Source organism: Acyrthosiphon pisum, chromosome A1 (genome assembly GCF_005508785.2).
Source record: "Acyrthosiphon pisum isolate AL4f chromosome A1, pea_aphid_22Mar2018_4r6ur, whole genome shotgun sequence".
Taxonomy (NCBI): Eukaryota; Metazoa; Arthropoda; class Insecta; order Hemiptera; family Aphididae; genus Acyrthosiphon; species Acyrthosiphon pisum.
The window spans coordinates 158,563,422-158,579,765 of NC_042494.1; the positions used below are offsets into that span (position 1 = coordinate 158,563,422).

The following is a 16,344-nucleotide window of genomic DNA, read 5'->3' on the forward strand; positions in this document are numbered from 1 at the left end:
ATGACAATAATTTTTTTTTTTTTTAGAAAAAAAGTGATTCACATCGGAAAGTTACTATACCTAAGACGATAATTGACCGAAATATCGGTTAGGCGGGGTGCCACGGCCCCTTGCCCGGCGCCCTTGATCGTGACAACGACGGTCGGCACCCCCCCTCCCATGGCCATCATTTTGGTCCGCGATCGCCGATCGTCCGACGACGACGACAGCGTGACCGGTCGGACGACCTACCCGCGACCAGCCGACGGACGAGCGGTCGCGGCGGCTGTGGTTCGAGTAGTATAATGGCGCGGGTGGAAGGGCGCGCGGGCGGCGGGTGGGTAGGCGCGGGCAAGGTCTTTTGGCGGCAAGGGCACGGGCGGGCGGGCCGACCGGCCGATCGGCAGCCACTGAGAGCGGACCCGCGGCACACCGGTCGCGCGCGCTAATCGTTAAACTCGCATAGTCGCATGCACCCGCGTGATCGTCCGTCGTTGCAGTCGTCGTCGTCGTCATCATCAACGCGCAACCGGCTTTAATACAACAACAACAACGACAACGACAAACGGATATAGGAGAGAAGAACGTGAAGACGTAAAGAGTATAATAATAATAATAATAATAATAATAATAATAATAAACATCGTATTATTATTACTATAAATGCTATATAAATTATAAATTGATATTATACCGCCGGACGGTCGCGAGTTACTCGTCGGAGCACGCGGACACTAGCGTTACGCACACGTGTTAACCCTGACCGCGCTCAACAGAACGACACCGTCGTCGCAGCAGCAGCCGTCTCAGTTGCCCAACGATCACGACTCGCGCAATTCGTAGAGTTCCCAACGTTAATATAATAATAATAAAATAATATTATTATTATAAATTTTCATTTCTTTTTTTTTCAAATACATTTTCGTTTTCTGTCGTTTTTGCGGCATAAATAAAAACAAACGAACGGGCGCGATGCAATTTTTGACCGGTACATCGCAGACGAGTGCCGGCGGCGGCGGTATGTTCGGCGGCGCCGATGGCGCGGAGCTGTACGCGGCCACGGCGTCGGCGCCTGACCATTACTTTTGCCAGCGAATGTTGTACGCGATGCAGTTCGATTCGGTGGCCGCGGCCGGCGCCGGTATGTGTTCGCCGCTGTTACCGTCGTCGTTGTCGTCGCCGCCGTCACCGCCGTCGTCGTCGTCGTCGTCGTCGCCGTTATCGTCGTCATCGCCGTCGTCGTTATCGTCGTCGTCCTCGTCGTCGTTGTCGTCGTCGCCGTTATCGTTGTCATCGCCGTTATCGTTGTCGTTGACGCCGTCGATCGGCGGTCGTTGCTTCACGACAACCGCCGCCGCCGGGGACGTGAAAATGATGGACGCGTGCCCGGCGTCACCGGCCAACGATCATCATCATCACCATCTACATCATCACCATCTTCAGCTGCAGCAACAGCACGCGGTCGAGAACAGGAAACGTCCGTTACAGGACACGTTGGACGGCACTAACGTCAAGAGAACGCACAGTTCGTCCGTCGCAGGTAAGAAACGTCTTATTAAATAGGCACCTGGTTTGAATTAATTACGTGTACATATTAAGTAACAAGACCACTTTCCGCGCAAAAAAAATTATAATTCCGGAAGTAACGTATATATTTTATACCATTATATTTATTTTTACTATTCTAAGTTAGAGCAGTATAATTTTAGAATTATTGAAAACATTATTAAGTACTTCCACGAGTACCTCCGAAAATTATTTCCACCTAAAATCCTTACAAAACATAATATTAATATTAATGACAAAATGCAATATACCTAAGCGTATCTTTATAAATGTTTATCAATTAATTATAATAGCTATTGCGAGTTAATTTATGTTTCACTATCGTCATTTAAATTTAATGATCGGATATTATATATATTAGTTATTACTTTGCAACTTTATTTACTGCAATCATACGATACTTTCAAAGTCAAAGAGACTAGTACATACACCCATATAGCTGGTGTTAAATGTATTATAATAAATTAATAATATATCGATCGAAATATGAATAAATATAGATTATCAACGAAAGGAACCTTTTACGAATGTTATAGCTTATATTTATTCCGAGATTTATTCGAAATCCCTAAGGCGTTATAAATATAATTTTGACGTAGTACCGTAATATACCTATGTGTGTCGGTCCTTCAGGTATGACAATTTTTTGTGCAGTTTAAATATTTTGTTAAACCCATCATATTTTAATGAAAAGGCAAAGGTTTTTCAACAAATTAAATATTATATGCAAAATATTAGAATTTTCATAAATTGTATGTATTAATTATTTGAAAGAAAAAACTGGTTGTAATTTATAAGTCTCCCATTCTTTATTATATAATATTGATTTGATTTAATATTACATATTTTAAGATGGACGTTATTTTCCTAATATTTAAACTGATGGAAACAAAATAATTTAAATCGTGTATACAAAATTAAAAAATAGCCAAAACAAGTTGTTGAAACTAGAAAAATTTTGTTTATTTTTATTATTATTTACCACTGATTTAATATGACAGAACATTGTAGGTACTGTGATATTTTTTTTCGTTAAGTTAAGATTAACCTTTTTTTTTACATTGAATGATAAATATTTTCAAATGTACTTTCATTCAAACGTTTATGTACCTGTTTAACGCTGTGTAATAAATAAAATATTGTAAAATATTTTTTTTCACATCGACTAATCAATTAATACGGAATTATACGTACAAAATAAGATAATAATTAAAATGTTCATACCTACAATAATTATTTTTACATTGGATACGTTTTTAACTTGTTGTTTGTTATTTATAAATTATAATTAATTGATTTTGAGACATTTATGGGCCATTATTATTTTAAACTACAGTTTATCTGTTAAAGTAAACCGATTAGTGAGCCGATTAGGTACTAGAGAAAACCCCTTCATAAAATTCATAAGCCACATTATAGGTAATATATATTCACCGATAGGACTATAAGGGATTATTTATATTTATAAATTATAGTATATGTTATTAGAATAATAACGAGTGCACCTTGATATTCGGGTATAATTTACGATAAATAATTATAAATACATATTTACACGAAAACTCGAAATCATAAAAAGTTTGTATGTAATAATTATTTAATATATACAATATTTTATTTACTAATGTTTTCGATGATTTTTTTTCCAATATTTATTAAAAAGTTATATCGAAAAAGTAAAATATACATTACCTATGAATAATAATTATGAATAATTATATTTATATTATTTTTATGATAGGTTACACAGACACCGTTAATTTTTTTTTCTTTTTAAACAACGTGACGTAAATTTGTTTTATGAATTCATTGGTATAATGAATGTGTAATATAATATAATGTATATAATATAACTGTAGGTTATAAGTATATTGTAAAAATACCTTAAAATAATATTCGTTGTGAGCGAAAATAAATAACATCGTATACGATATTATATCCTACGTCATTATACTATTGTCACCTATACGGTTCATATATACTAATTATGAATGACAAAATTCATTTAATAATTACTATAAATTTCTGATTTATATCATTTTAAAATATTATACAACATTAATATTCTGTAATAAACTGAAATTGTATCCGGTCGCAATTTGCATAACACCAATATTATAATATACTTCCGTAGAAAAATGAACGAACCTACTTGGAAAACTAAGTAATTCTGAGTGATATTTTTCTAATATTGACCACTTGCAATCATAAGTGTAAGCTAGTAAAGCTTTTGAAAATATTTTTCTTACATTTCTTAAAGTCAAAAAACTTATAATATTAACTTTACATTTTAATTTTATCATCGGTTTTAATAAATTTAATGTTTTTACTTTTTAGAAAGATTTAGATGGCAATATGGCATAAGTAGGTACCCTATTTTACTGAAAATGTCGACTAGTTAATTCATTATAATTAGGTACCTATTTAAAGTGTTGATGAGCGGGATAATAGACCAACATTTTGCAAGTTACCAGAATGTACTACTCCACTCCGCTCGTCTAAACTTGAAATATTCATAAGCATAACTGTTTAATAGTTTAAGTAACCGCTAGTTCTAAATTTGATTTTTATAAATCGAAATTCTCCAAAAAGTTCCAATTTTGAATGACAACTTAAATTCCGTGTTAAAAAAAACACTTAAACAGTAAAACACTTTAACAATGGTAAAAATAAAATATTTTTTTTTTTAGAAAAAGAAAATGGTCATTTTTGAGATAATTATTCTTTATTTTTAAATTAATCAACCAGCATACAACTTTTTTAATTTGAAAGGTTTTAGGTACAATGGGCTTAAACAAAAATACACCCAGATTTTAGTAACCAATTTTAATGACTTTATTAATCAAATGAGTTGTCTAGGTTATTATTTTTCATCTTTATGCATAACCTCTAACCACAACAACTTACTCCATGCTTTTTTTTTCTATGTCTTAGTCGTTTAGCTAATTTAATTCTTATTATTTTTTCTTTTGATCTATTTTACACTAGTGTTTATTACTCCTTATTTCTTTGATCTATTTTTTTGCCATTGTAAAACATTGTATTTATCTACTCTACACTTTGCAGTAATCATAAAAAAATCTTAAGAATTGTTATATCGTCCTACCGTTTATTAGTAATAAAAATCATCTCGTGCATAATACTGAGGCAAACCGTGCTTATAAAATTGTGGACCGTGGTTAAGTTAAATGTATTATTGATTTTTTCCGATTGTTTTGTTATAATTAATTGGAGTCCTGAAAAAATATTTTCTTTTGCAATTAAAATGTATTAAAGGAAATGATAAATAAATGCGTATTTTCAATGTGGAAATATGTATGAAAATATTTAATACGAGGTTTAATACAAGCTAGCAAATATTTTCAAGTAGGTACTTACCTTAACAATTATTTGGAAGGATAGATGCGTTTTTTTTTTTGAAGTGTTAATTTTATTAAATTTAGTTGCTTTAAGGTTTTCTTAATTATCAAATAAATTGACAAAATGTAATTTTTTCTGAATATTTGGAATAGTAGTTTTTATTTAAGGACTAATTGCATAATAATTATTTTTATCAATTTTAAAATAATTATTAACCTATTATATGCCTATAATACATTTGTTTTTATTATTTGTTAATAATTTTATTTTTGATAGTGATAATTTAATAGTAGTTAATATACTGGATTGAATACACATTCAATCGCACTCTGTTTCTATTTACTTTATATAACTAGGTAGTAGGTACATATGTATTCATTTAAGAATATACATTTGCAACGGTTAAAGGTCACTATATCGCTGTGCAGGAAACACATTTACTGATACCCAAATAGGTGCTATGTATAATAATATTTCAAAACGTAGTAATTAAATTTACATTATTTAATTCTTATAAAGGTTGGTTATAACTTATAACTTATAATATTATATTACACATATTATTTCTAAACCGCTTGAGGGAAATTTAATTAAATTTATAATTACCATATACAGTTCTTAGCTGATAATATTATATAGGGATCATGATTTATAAGAAAGTGGAGGTGCTTTCAAAACCTAGATCAATTGGAAATCTATTACAAATCCTGATAAATTATTCTACTTATAATACAAAATAAGTATTAACGTTATAAAAGACAAAGATTGATAACACTGCCGATTTTAGCGTAGGTACTGTAGATTCATAGCCATTATATAATATTAATGTAATATTCAATTTATTTTATAAATAATTATCAGGATTAAAAATGTTTAGAAAGATTAATTTTCATAAGAATCTGTCAGTATTCCGTCCGTATATAGGTTTAGCCATAAATAACGAACGCTAAGAAGTATAATAATTAATAGATTAGAGATAGAAGTTTTTTTTTCTGTTAGCCCAAAAATAGCTATACCTAGTGGAATATTTAAATAATGTCAAAGTGTTCAATTTAGAAATGTTTTAATTAATTAAATGGTGGATTTTTTTAACTAACCTTAAATTATTATGAATTTTTTAATAGTAGACAAATAATTTTATATCTAGAATTTTTGGAGTTCCTCTAGTGGGAAGAGTCTTTATTCTGGGAAACATATATGTTTTTTTCTTCACCATAGAACATACACTTATTGTTCCGATATAGTGATATGCACTTATATATTATAACTGATTGTGTAATAAAAAAATAATTTAATGGGAAAAAAATATGTCAAGAATAATTCTCCTATGCCTTGTATAGGGAAACTTATAAGTCATCGAATATATTATTTTGTTTCTTTATATCCATTTCGTTATACGTATAATAGGTTAGTAATATTATAGATATTGGCATACCTATTGCATTAAGGAACACAAATAATTATTTTATTTACTTGTAGTATGGCAATATAAATAATAAAAGCAATACTTTGTTTGTAAATGAAATATTTCGATTTTTTTTTTTATATTTTTGTTCAGGACATAAAAAGATAAATATTTGAAAACTTTACGCTGCATTTACTGTATTAGGATTATGCACTACATACGAAACGCGTAAAATTTGTTTATGACCATTGACTGTAAGAACCTCAACATTATTTTCACACCAGAAATATGTATATTTTATTAAGATCTATAAAACAACAAATGTTAAATAAATATAAAACTTTTCAAAAATAACGAGATTATAAGTTCTATATCAGAATTATAAATTCATGGTTTTTGGTGCTTTTAAGTGCTATACTTTGAAATTGTACTTACAATTATATAATATTTGATCCCAAAGTTCTTCCTATGTTCTAACTTCTTACATAATATGTGTTTTAGAATATTAGTTACACCCCAACAAAGCCTTCCTACAAAGAATTATCGTTTGTAACTATATTATTATTAACTCGGTCATGTAAAATATATATGAATGAAGGTTTTTTATCATATAATATGTCATTATAAAATAATTAGTTCTAGAAGTTTTTTTTATATAAAATAGAAGAAAAAACATCAAATAATGTTCTAGGTTTATTATATTGTAGTTACTTACTTATTATTATTAATCATACTAGACATAGTTTTAATTTTAATTTGATGTTTAGTTGTTATATTTATATTATGTATTTATATTTTATGTTTTATTATATTATAATTGAATAATATCAACGATGTAAATTGTAGACATCGTGTTTTCCAAATAACGTTTTAGGTTTATTTTAAAATGTATTACTAGTAATTTTACATTTGAATCACACTATTTTTTTTAATTTTTGTGAATAAATAATAATTTATTATATTTTAAGCTTACCTATTGGTTATTTCATAATCTTTCCATGAATTTATAATATTTTCATTAATATTCCTAATGAGTTTTAGATTTTTGCTACTAGATTTAATACCTGTGTGAATTTATCATGTGTAATATTAATTAATTAATTAATTGTATACCTAATTATAATTACCTACCTATTAGTAGAGTACGAAATTACATAAACATACAATAGTTTAACTAAAAGAGGCGGGTTTTTCAGACAGATTTAGATGATAACTTAATAATCCTATGTATAAAATAATTTATTTGTTGTATTTTATATTTGAATTTATCACAAGGTGATCTGCTGTTGCAAATTTATCAATTTCTTTATTTTTATAATTTATTATATTGATTACATTAAATCATTGATATAAAATATGTTGCAAAAAATTTTTGAAATATAAAAACAATAAATAGTTTAAATAATTTTGTTTTGAAACATATGTGGTTACGTGATTTTATCGATAAAAATAATTAAAAATTATGTAATCATATATTATGTTATCGTGGAAATTATATTTTATAATTCAATAATTTTTTTTATAGGAAAACAACATTTTTTTAAACTCTTACTTATACAATACTTATATTTAGTTGTTATCTGCATTATTACTATATAATACACAAATAACTGTGATAAAAAAATCAAATTTTATAATTTGACTTGAATATTATTACATTTTGTTTAAAATAATACCACTTTTTTTACCTTTTAGGTTTTCAATACTTATTTTACCTTTATGATCTCATTATTAGTAATTTGCCCACGTATTGCCTAATGTTTCAATACAATTGCGCTTTGTGACAGGCTAACTGAATAGGTAGGTAATTATATATGAATTTTTCGGTCCGTTTGCTTCTTTACAATATATATATATATATATATATAATATTATATCATAAATGTGGGTTTAATAAACTATTCAAAATGACTAGACAAATGTCACTTTTTGTATGAATTGTATTATTTCAATTAAAAGTATTTTTTTTTCATACAGCAAACCAGCAGGGCGTGGGTTAGATGGTTTAAAATAAAGCACTATACTTTCATAAGCAGATTGAAAAAAGATAGTATGGGTAGGTATGTAGAAAATGATGCTTGGTTACGAGCTTGTCGTTCTTCGTTTATTTTTAAGCCTATAAATATTAACATAATATATGGCAAGCGTTCGAACAGCCCGACAAATAACAATAGTGTGAGGAAGAGAGAGAGAAAAAGAGAGTGAGTGAGCTTGATGAGATACAACGGCAGTTAAATTGTGAGTACAAATATTCAAAACTTTTTTTCATTTAGTCATTTGCATATTGTTTGTCCAATAGTATGCATAATAATCTAAAAAGTTTACATGACTGTAAATGAAGCGTGGCGTCATAGCTATGATGTACAATTTTTTACTGAGATGTAAGTTTTTCAGTAGGTACCTATTTTAAATCGTCTTCAAATCTTAAACAAGTCTATTATAATTAAATGTTGAGTACTTTTATGGACGTTTTTGATATTTTGGTTCGCTCGTGTTATTGACATATATTTCCGATGTCGAGTTTATAAAGAAATTGGATATAAGTTGAGTAATAGGTATCTGTTATATTAAAAATATGATGACAGTAACCTCGTTACTATAGATGGTGCATTTTACTGACGACGAACTAACTGTAGATTTCAATATAAACTGTATAAACATTTTATAATTTATTTAAATTTGATATATTATATATTAATGATATTAATTAGGTATACGTATATGAGGAGAGAATTGAGATTATAAAGTACATTAGTATAGGTATGTAGTTAATCACTTTTTCCTATTTTGTAGCTGAGAAGTTCAACGCTAAGATACAATACAAGAGCAAAAACATAATATTTGCTAGGTATATTAACTTGATTTTTCATAATTACCCTAATATGCGTGTATTTTAAATCTGTTATAAGTATGCGATAATATGGATTTTGGTTATTGTTATTTTTTTAATAAAGAATATTATTACTTAATTACCAACTAAAAACCAATATCGTTCTAAGTTATTAAGAAAATTATCATTAATTTTTACATATTTTTTTATTAAAGCTGTCCATCTGGCCATTGGCTGATTATAATTGGCTCTGTTATACGAAAACTATTTTACATAATATACACTGTTTTTTTGTATTTACATAATTATTTATCGTTGTTATAAATCTGTCATTTTCAATCAAGTTGAAAAAATTCTAAAAACTATTTACACAACATATTTTCTTTTTATACGTGTGTTGCGTTCAATGTTGAGAATTTTAGATTACAACGATATCGATTGCTTGTCTTTATTAATGACAAATTATATAGAATTTATTAAATAACTAAATATTTATGTGACTTATAAAATCTTTGAACGTAGGAATATTTTAACTGTTACTATGATTCTTAAATCTTAATTAATATTTAACCATTGAAAACTTTTACATCGATATGACATAATTTTAATCTTCCATCGAAATGTTTTAAATAAACGGTGTTCTGTACATTTTCAAAGTATATGGACGTGAATTTTGTTTCAAACGTTACAGAAGTTTAGACGTTTACAACCATACAACTAAACTAAGTTTTACTTCTAAAAGCAAAAACACTGTTTTTTAACAACTTTCAAGTTTATTGCAAACTAACTGAGTATACGCGAATAAAAAAAGTTAAAAGAAAGGTTTCGTGATAATTTAAACCAAGTGATTGTTATTGAAGTTATTCATCTGCTATTTGTTTTGTACTTCAATTTTCTGAGCTTTATTAAGGGTTTCCTTTGGTTTTTTGTCTTTTTCAAGATAATTTTAAGTATAAGTAGTATCAATACCGATGAAGTATGGTATGTTTTTATGGCGTTGGTACCTATATTTGTAGTTTACGAGTTAGAATATTTTTTCGGAAAAGTGATATGTCATATATGACTACAATTATTATACATTATGGTATCTGGATGAATATAGTTTTATAATATCATATGATACCACGTTGGATCATAGTTGGTGTGTTATCAGTGCCTATATTATATAGTATATATAATATAATAATTGTATCATACAATATAATCGATGTTTATATGGTGCAGCTTATATTGATTTTGTTTCTTCCCCTCGAAAACTATAAATATTAAAATTTCCAATTACTCATTTCAAATAGATGTGCGTGGAAATATACAAAGTTGCCTTTTGTGTTTTAGACAGGACAACTAGTGTATATTAGAACCTGGCACGAGAATTGGTCCGGAATCACTGTAAGCTCATCAACAATTATATACAACAGTATAGTTATGACATAGATATAATAAAAACAATAGAGACCAAAACTCATATAAAAATTAACCATGCTTTCACAAGAAATAAATGTAACCACAATAATTGTGTGAAGGCAAAAAAAAAAGGTTGGAAAAATATGAAACAAAAACGTGAATGAAACAATTAACTAACATAATAATATTATGACGTCTCCAAAAGCCCAGAGTGATTATGTAGAATGTTTAAATTAAATTTACACATTAATTCGTCATTAATATTTGTATAACCTAACTCTTTTATTTATGTCTATTATATAAATTATAGGTACAATATACTATAGTATATATATATATTTATAAACACACGCAAGACAGAATATTGTGTTACTTAATTTCATATTTACAAATCGGAAAAATCATTATTATGGTAACTCTAGAGTTATCTGCGCTATCACCTTATCGTTTATTGTCCACGCTTATTAGAAATCTAATTATGTGTGCTCAGTTTGACCATTTTTTTCCCTATTGAATGGATGAATCCGCATTTAATCCAACGGACTATGGAGTATGACATCAGTAGAATAAGAAGCTAAAATTTCGACCGAAAATACCTCGTCAATATACGAGTATATGAACTACAGAATGTGTTTAGGTTGCAAAGATAATGAAAAAGTGTGTTCAACACGTATTTAGGATGAAAAGCTTACTTAGGTTTTGAAAAGTCTAGTCTAAGATCCTATTTTATGTTTAATGATATCATTATTTTATTCACAATAAATAATTTGTGTACAATATAGTCATTGTCAATGTGAGGATAGATTTTATTTTTGTAATACAAGCTAATGAAACTCAGCTTTTAATAGGGTTTAATTAAAAATAAATCCTGCAGGTCAATTAAATTTGTAATAATCTTTTATATAAATTAATTACTGTTTATTTTTCCACAATCTATGAACTTTTTTTCAATTTGAGAGTTTTTCTCTTAAAATTCAATCTTATAAAAATGATCCTAGCATTAAATCTATATTATATTCGAGTCGTCTATTATATTGGATTTTTTTGGTTTGCTTGCGTTAGATACAGGTGGGAATATTATTTATTCCTAGACGGACAATCGTTATTAACACAATATTGTTACCTACCAAGTATATCTGTGTTGGAAATTTGGTCAAGGGGCCTACACGTAACCTATAATATTATACCAACTGTTGATAATATTGATTGTGTTTGTTCGGGTACATTTCGTTAGCACAAAAATGTCAAAATGTTTATGATGATATGTACACACTATAATATACAAACATGATCAGCTCTATATGGCCGCAATACTATAATAACAACAACAACAACAACAACAACAACAACAACAACAACACATAATTATAATTATTATTTTTATATTATTACGAGAGCCATGGACGACGAACACACGTCACACAAAATTCGGTTGTAAACCGTTCGACGATAATAATAATATAATAATAATTTATATATAGTCGTAACATCGTGGGTAGCCGGGTAGGTAAGAGTAACACTAGTGTAATAATATGTTACGAGTTTACGATGATATTGTGCGATGAGCACTCCGTCAATACACATTACACATAATATTATGTATATCACAATAATGTTGTAGGTACACGCCGTCCGGGTCACAGGAAATTAGAGTCGTATATTATCATATTATTATTATTATAAAGTTTGGTAACATACGCGCCATGTGGGTTGTGGGTATGTATACCGCCGATATTATTTTCATTATTATATGGCCATTGTTCGTCCGTTGTCGCGGCAAATGTCCAAGTCGGAGGTGTCGGCTTGTCGTCACTTGGCCGTGTAAGCACTCGCACATGAAACAACATAATATTATTATAATACAGGTAGTTAATTCAGTACTTGAATACGGTTTAGTTATTATTATTATTATTGGTATAATCCGTTTCAAACTGTTTTTAATAAAACACTTGGGCGTGTGAAAAATACATTTTTACGCTACCTACTTAAATTATAAATATTTTTACCTTCAATAGTGATAATATAATGCTGATATCCATATCGATAATCACGAATATATCTTCAAGATATTATGACTTTAAGAGAATTCTTATGCAATCACTCCTCGAGTTCTAAGCGTATTTTCCTTGATGTTTTAATTGTATGTATATTTTATTGGATAAATTCTCATTACACTTGAACGCGTTTCAACTGTTATAACATTATGGATTTACTATCCATCTTGATTTTGTTTGTATTGATTCCATAATCTATGATATTCGTTTTGTTTGTATTTTACCGCAATTTATGCATTCACGGTTGTTTATCAAATAAATATTTATTATACTATATTATTATTATGCTTAAAATGTATGATAATAATAATATAGTGAATTGTGCACCCGTCGTATTGTTACGATATCGTGATAATAATATGACGTGTCGTAATTAAATATCGGTATTTTGTGCCATTAAAATATATTATTATAACGCCGTCGCGCGTCTTCGAAACACTGCAGCCGCTGCTGCTTTTCAATTAACGACGTCGTGTTTATCACCGTCATTCGTCAGGGTAGTGTTGTGCAGTCGTCTGTGTCGAGGTTTGTATAGTAATATTATAATATTCTGACGCGCACCACACGGTGTGACATAGGTGTATTTATTGATGAGCTATAGCGTAGGTACACGGCCGTGGTATAATAATATTATATTATTATATTATTATATCGTCCTAGCCTGCTGTACAAACGTTCGGCGTAGGTTTACCTAATAATAATAATAATAATAATAATAAACACACTTCTGTCGTACACGTTTGCAGGGTGCAGCCGCGGCCCTGTATCGTATTATTGTTGTTATTATTTAATATTTTCTTATGTTATATATCACATTATTATTATTATTATTATCGTACTCGTCGAAACGTTAACGGTGTGAATATCTTCGGTAAACACGAAATGCCGTAATAAATGCTTTCACCAAGTCGTCGCCCCGCGATGGAACGCCGCTGTAAAAACTGTGCCACTGTGTTTGAATCGTTATAATAGTACATGAGGTGTAATATATAATAATATATATATGTGTGTGTGTGTGTGTGTGTGTGTGTGTGTGTGTGTGTGTGTTCGTACAAGGTCGAGGCTTTTAATGACACGGGCAAACATTCAAGACATAAAATAACAAACGCGCACACGTGCAGTGGTGCAGTGCTTATCGAATCCCAAGAGCGTTCAAATCGTACACGCGCCTTTACTAACTTTTGAACGTATCTAATTAGTAATTAAATAAATAAATAAATAAATAATTAATCGAAGCGTATAGGTTGTAGGCTGCACGTTGTGATATTTCTCTGTGCGTGACTAATTATTATTATACCGTCATGAAGCGTATGCACATTTTTTTCTTCTTGCCGAGTATTGTTTCTGGAAATATTAATATTCCACGCGTTTTATCATAACACCGTCATTAGAGGTTTTTTTTACATCACTTATTGTATATTAATATTTTTTGTTGTTCATATAATAAGACACTAATAGTTAATATCGAAATACAAACTATAGTCGTATGAGTAATAAATTCTGCTTAATATAACACTCATCGTTCTTAAATGCATCTAAAACGACGACACAAGGGTGGCAGGTCAAAGAGATAACCATCATAGAGCTTTTATTTTTTTCGCTATTTACATAACACGTTGTACATAATATAGCCAATTCAATAGTGAATTGTGAATCCTATAATGTTTATTACCGTGTATTGATCCAAGCGATGAATATTGTATATTTATCAAGCGATGAATATTGTATATTTATATTTTTTTGAATAATATCCATGTTATTTCATGATAATAGGTACAACCTTAGGGTTACAATATATTATATGTAGACTCAACTTTTTTTGATCTTGATTCTTTAGTAAAATACAAATTAAAACTATCTCTTCCATTTATTACATATTTGAGAACGGTTTAAAACTTATTTCAAAGCTTGGTATAATAGTTTTTTGTACGCGATCCACTGGGTTTCATATGATGAATATCAACTGTTTAACCTTTGCAGAATAGAGGATGATTAACAATATTGATTGCGTTTTGGATTTGTTTGTTTCAAATATATAAATAAATCCGGTGTCACAGAAGAAAGCAGAGATAAGTTCGATTAAACAACTTTTTTAAACAGAAACTTTTGAAAACATTTTAATGTAAGATGTAACCTATAGGAAAAGTTTTTCTAATGTCATAAATCACTAGATTAATTGTAAGTATAAAGAATTTCTAACAAAAAACGTATAGGTATGTGTATTAGTTAATGTATACATGAAAAAATAGAAACTTTAATAAAGTAGACGGTACGAATGCAAAGGATTCGTTCTTAATCACAAACAAACGTCTAGACGTAAATATTTGAAATGTCAAGGCATAAAATCAATAAACTTTTAGGGGCACGTGACATTTTTGCTTTTAAAAATTCCAATGTTCGCAAAAATATATAGGATCAATAGCAATAAGCATGGGCTAACATTATATCATATTATTGAATTGATATTAGCCATTGTCCATTAGGTACCCACTACCCAACCTAAAATCAAATTAAATCAATATCTAATAGAAAAAATAATTATTTTTACTTTTTTGAATAATATTTAATATAGACACCTACAATATAATATAGGTACCTATAGTGCATTACAGAGTAAATCAAAGTTTCTGCAGAAAATTATTATTATTATTATTTCTAATATTATAAAAATAATTAAATTAAAATAAATGTTTTGACTAATGAAATACAAATATAGACAATCTTATTTCAACATTGGTTTAAATAAAAATTGTTAATGACAAAATACAATTCAGTTTATTGTGTTTTTATGTTGGAATTTTTTGATTAAATCAATATTTAAATACAATTGTCCATATAGGTAGTATATTTGTATGTCATATTCGAAACATTGAGTTTTGTTTAATTACTTATAATATTTTAGGAATATTAAAAAAAATTATTTTCTGAATAATGCTGCAACTATGATATCGATTTAATTAAATTAAATTATTTATGTTCAAGTATGTACAATTATTTACATAATTTCAATCTGTTATCATGCAACTATACATACATTTTATTTTATCGATTTCTATTTAACTATCTGACACCAATATAATTTATTTTGCTAACATTTTAAATGCATATATTATTTCAATATTTGATTTCAGGATAACATTGTTAAGTAATAATTTATGAATAAGATTTGCGTTAACTGTTTATAGAAAATAAATAAATATTTTACTGGTAAATAAATATAATGAAAAATAATGTCAAATAAAATGGATGATATTATATTCAAGTACTCATATTTCAACCATCATAATTACTGGTTCATTGTTTTTTATTAATTTAATAACTTCACATATTATTCATGTATTATTATACTTGATATTTATTCATTTAAAAAAAAAACAGTGTAATAATTTTTCTTATAGTACCTACATGATAATATAATTTATAATATAAGTATAATATAACTAGTGTATTTTTATAATATTAATTATTTATCAAGTTTTTATAGTAATAGCAAATAAAGTAAAAACCGCGTATTTTAAACCTGAATATTTATGTGGTGTAATCTACAATTGTTTTGCATACCTAGATGAAATAAATTACGTTTTAAGTTTATTTTTGAATAATCATAATAATTTTGGCTAGTATTTACTTTTAAAGTAGATTGAAGTATAGAAGGTAAATAAAACATTTGAAATATTATAATTTTAAATTATACCCAAAGTAATTGATATTTTTTTATAACTATAATGAGCTCTTAGTCATAATTT

At 28.3% G+C, this 16,344-nt stretch overlaps 1 protein-coding gene across 1 annotated transcript in view; it reads left to right on the forward strand.

Moving 5' to 3' along the window:
• Positions 1-395: 395 nt before the first annotated feature.
• The window catches only part of LOC100161431 (RNA-binding protein Nova-1), a 61,298-nt gene continuing 45,349 nt past the window's right edge, over positions 396-16,344 (forward strand). Inside the window, exon 1 of the mRNA XM_016801176.2 lies at positions 396-1,519. Coding sequence (XP_016656665.1) covers positions 952-1,519 — 568 coding nt within the window. The 5' untranslated portion in view covers positions 396-951. The remainder of the gene's footprint in view (positions 1,520-16,344) is intronic.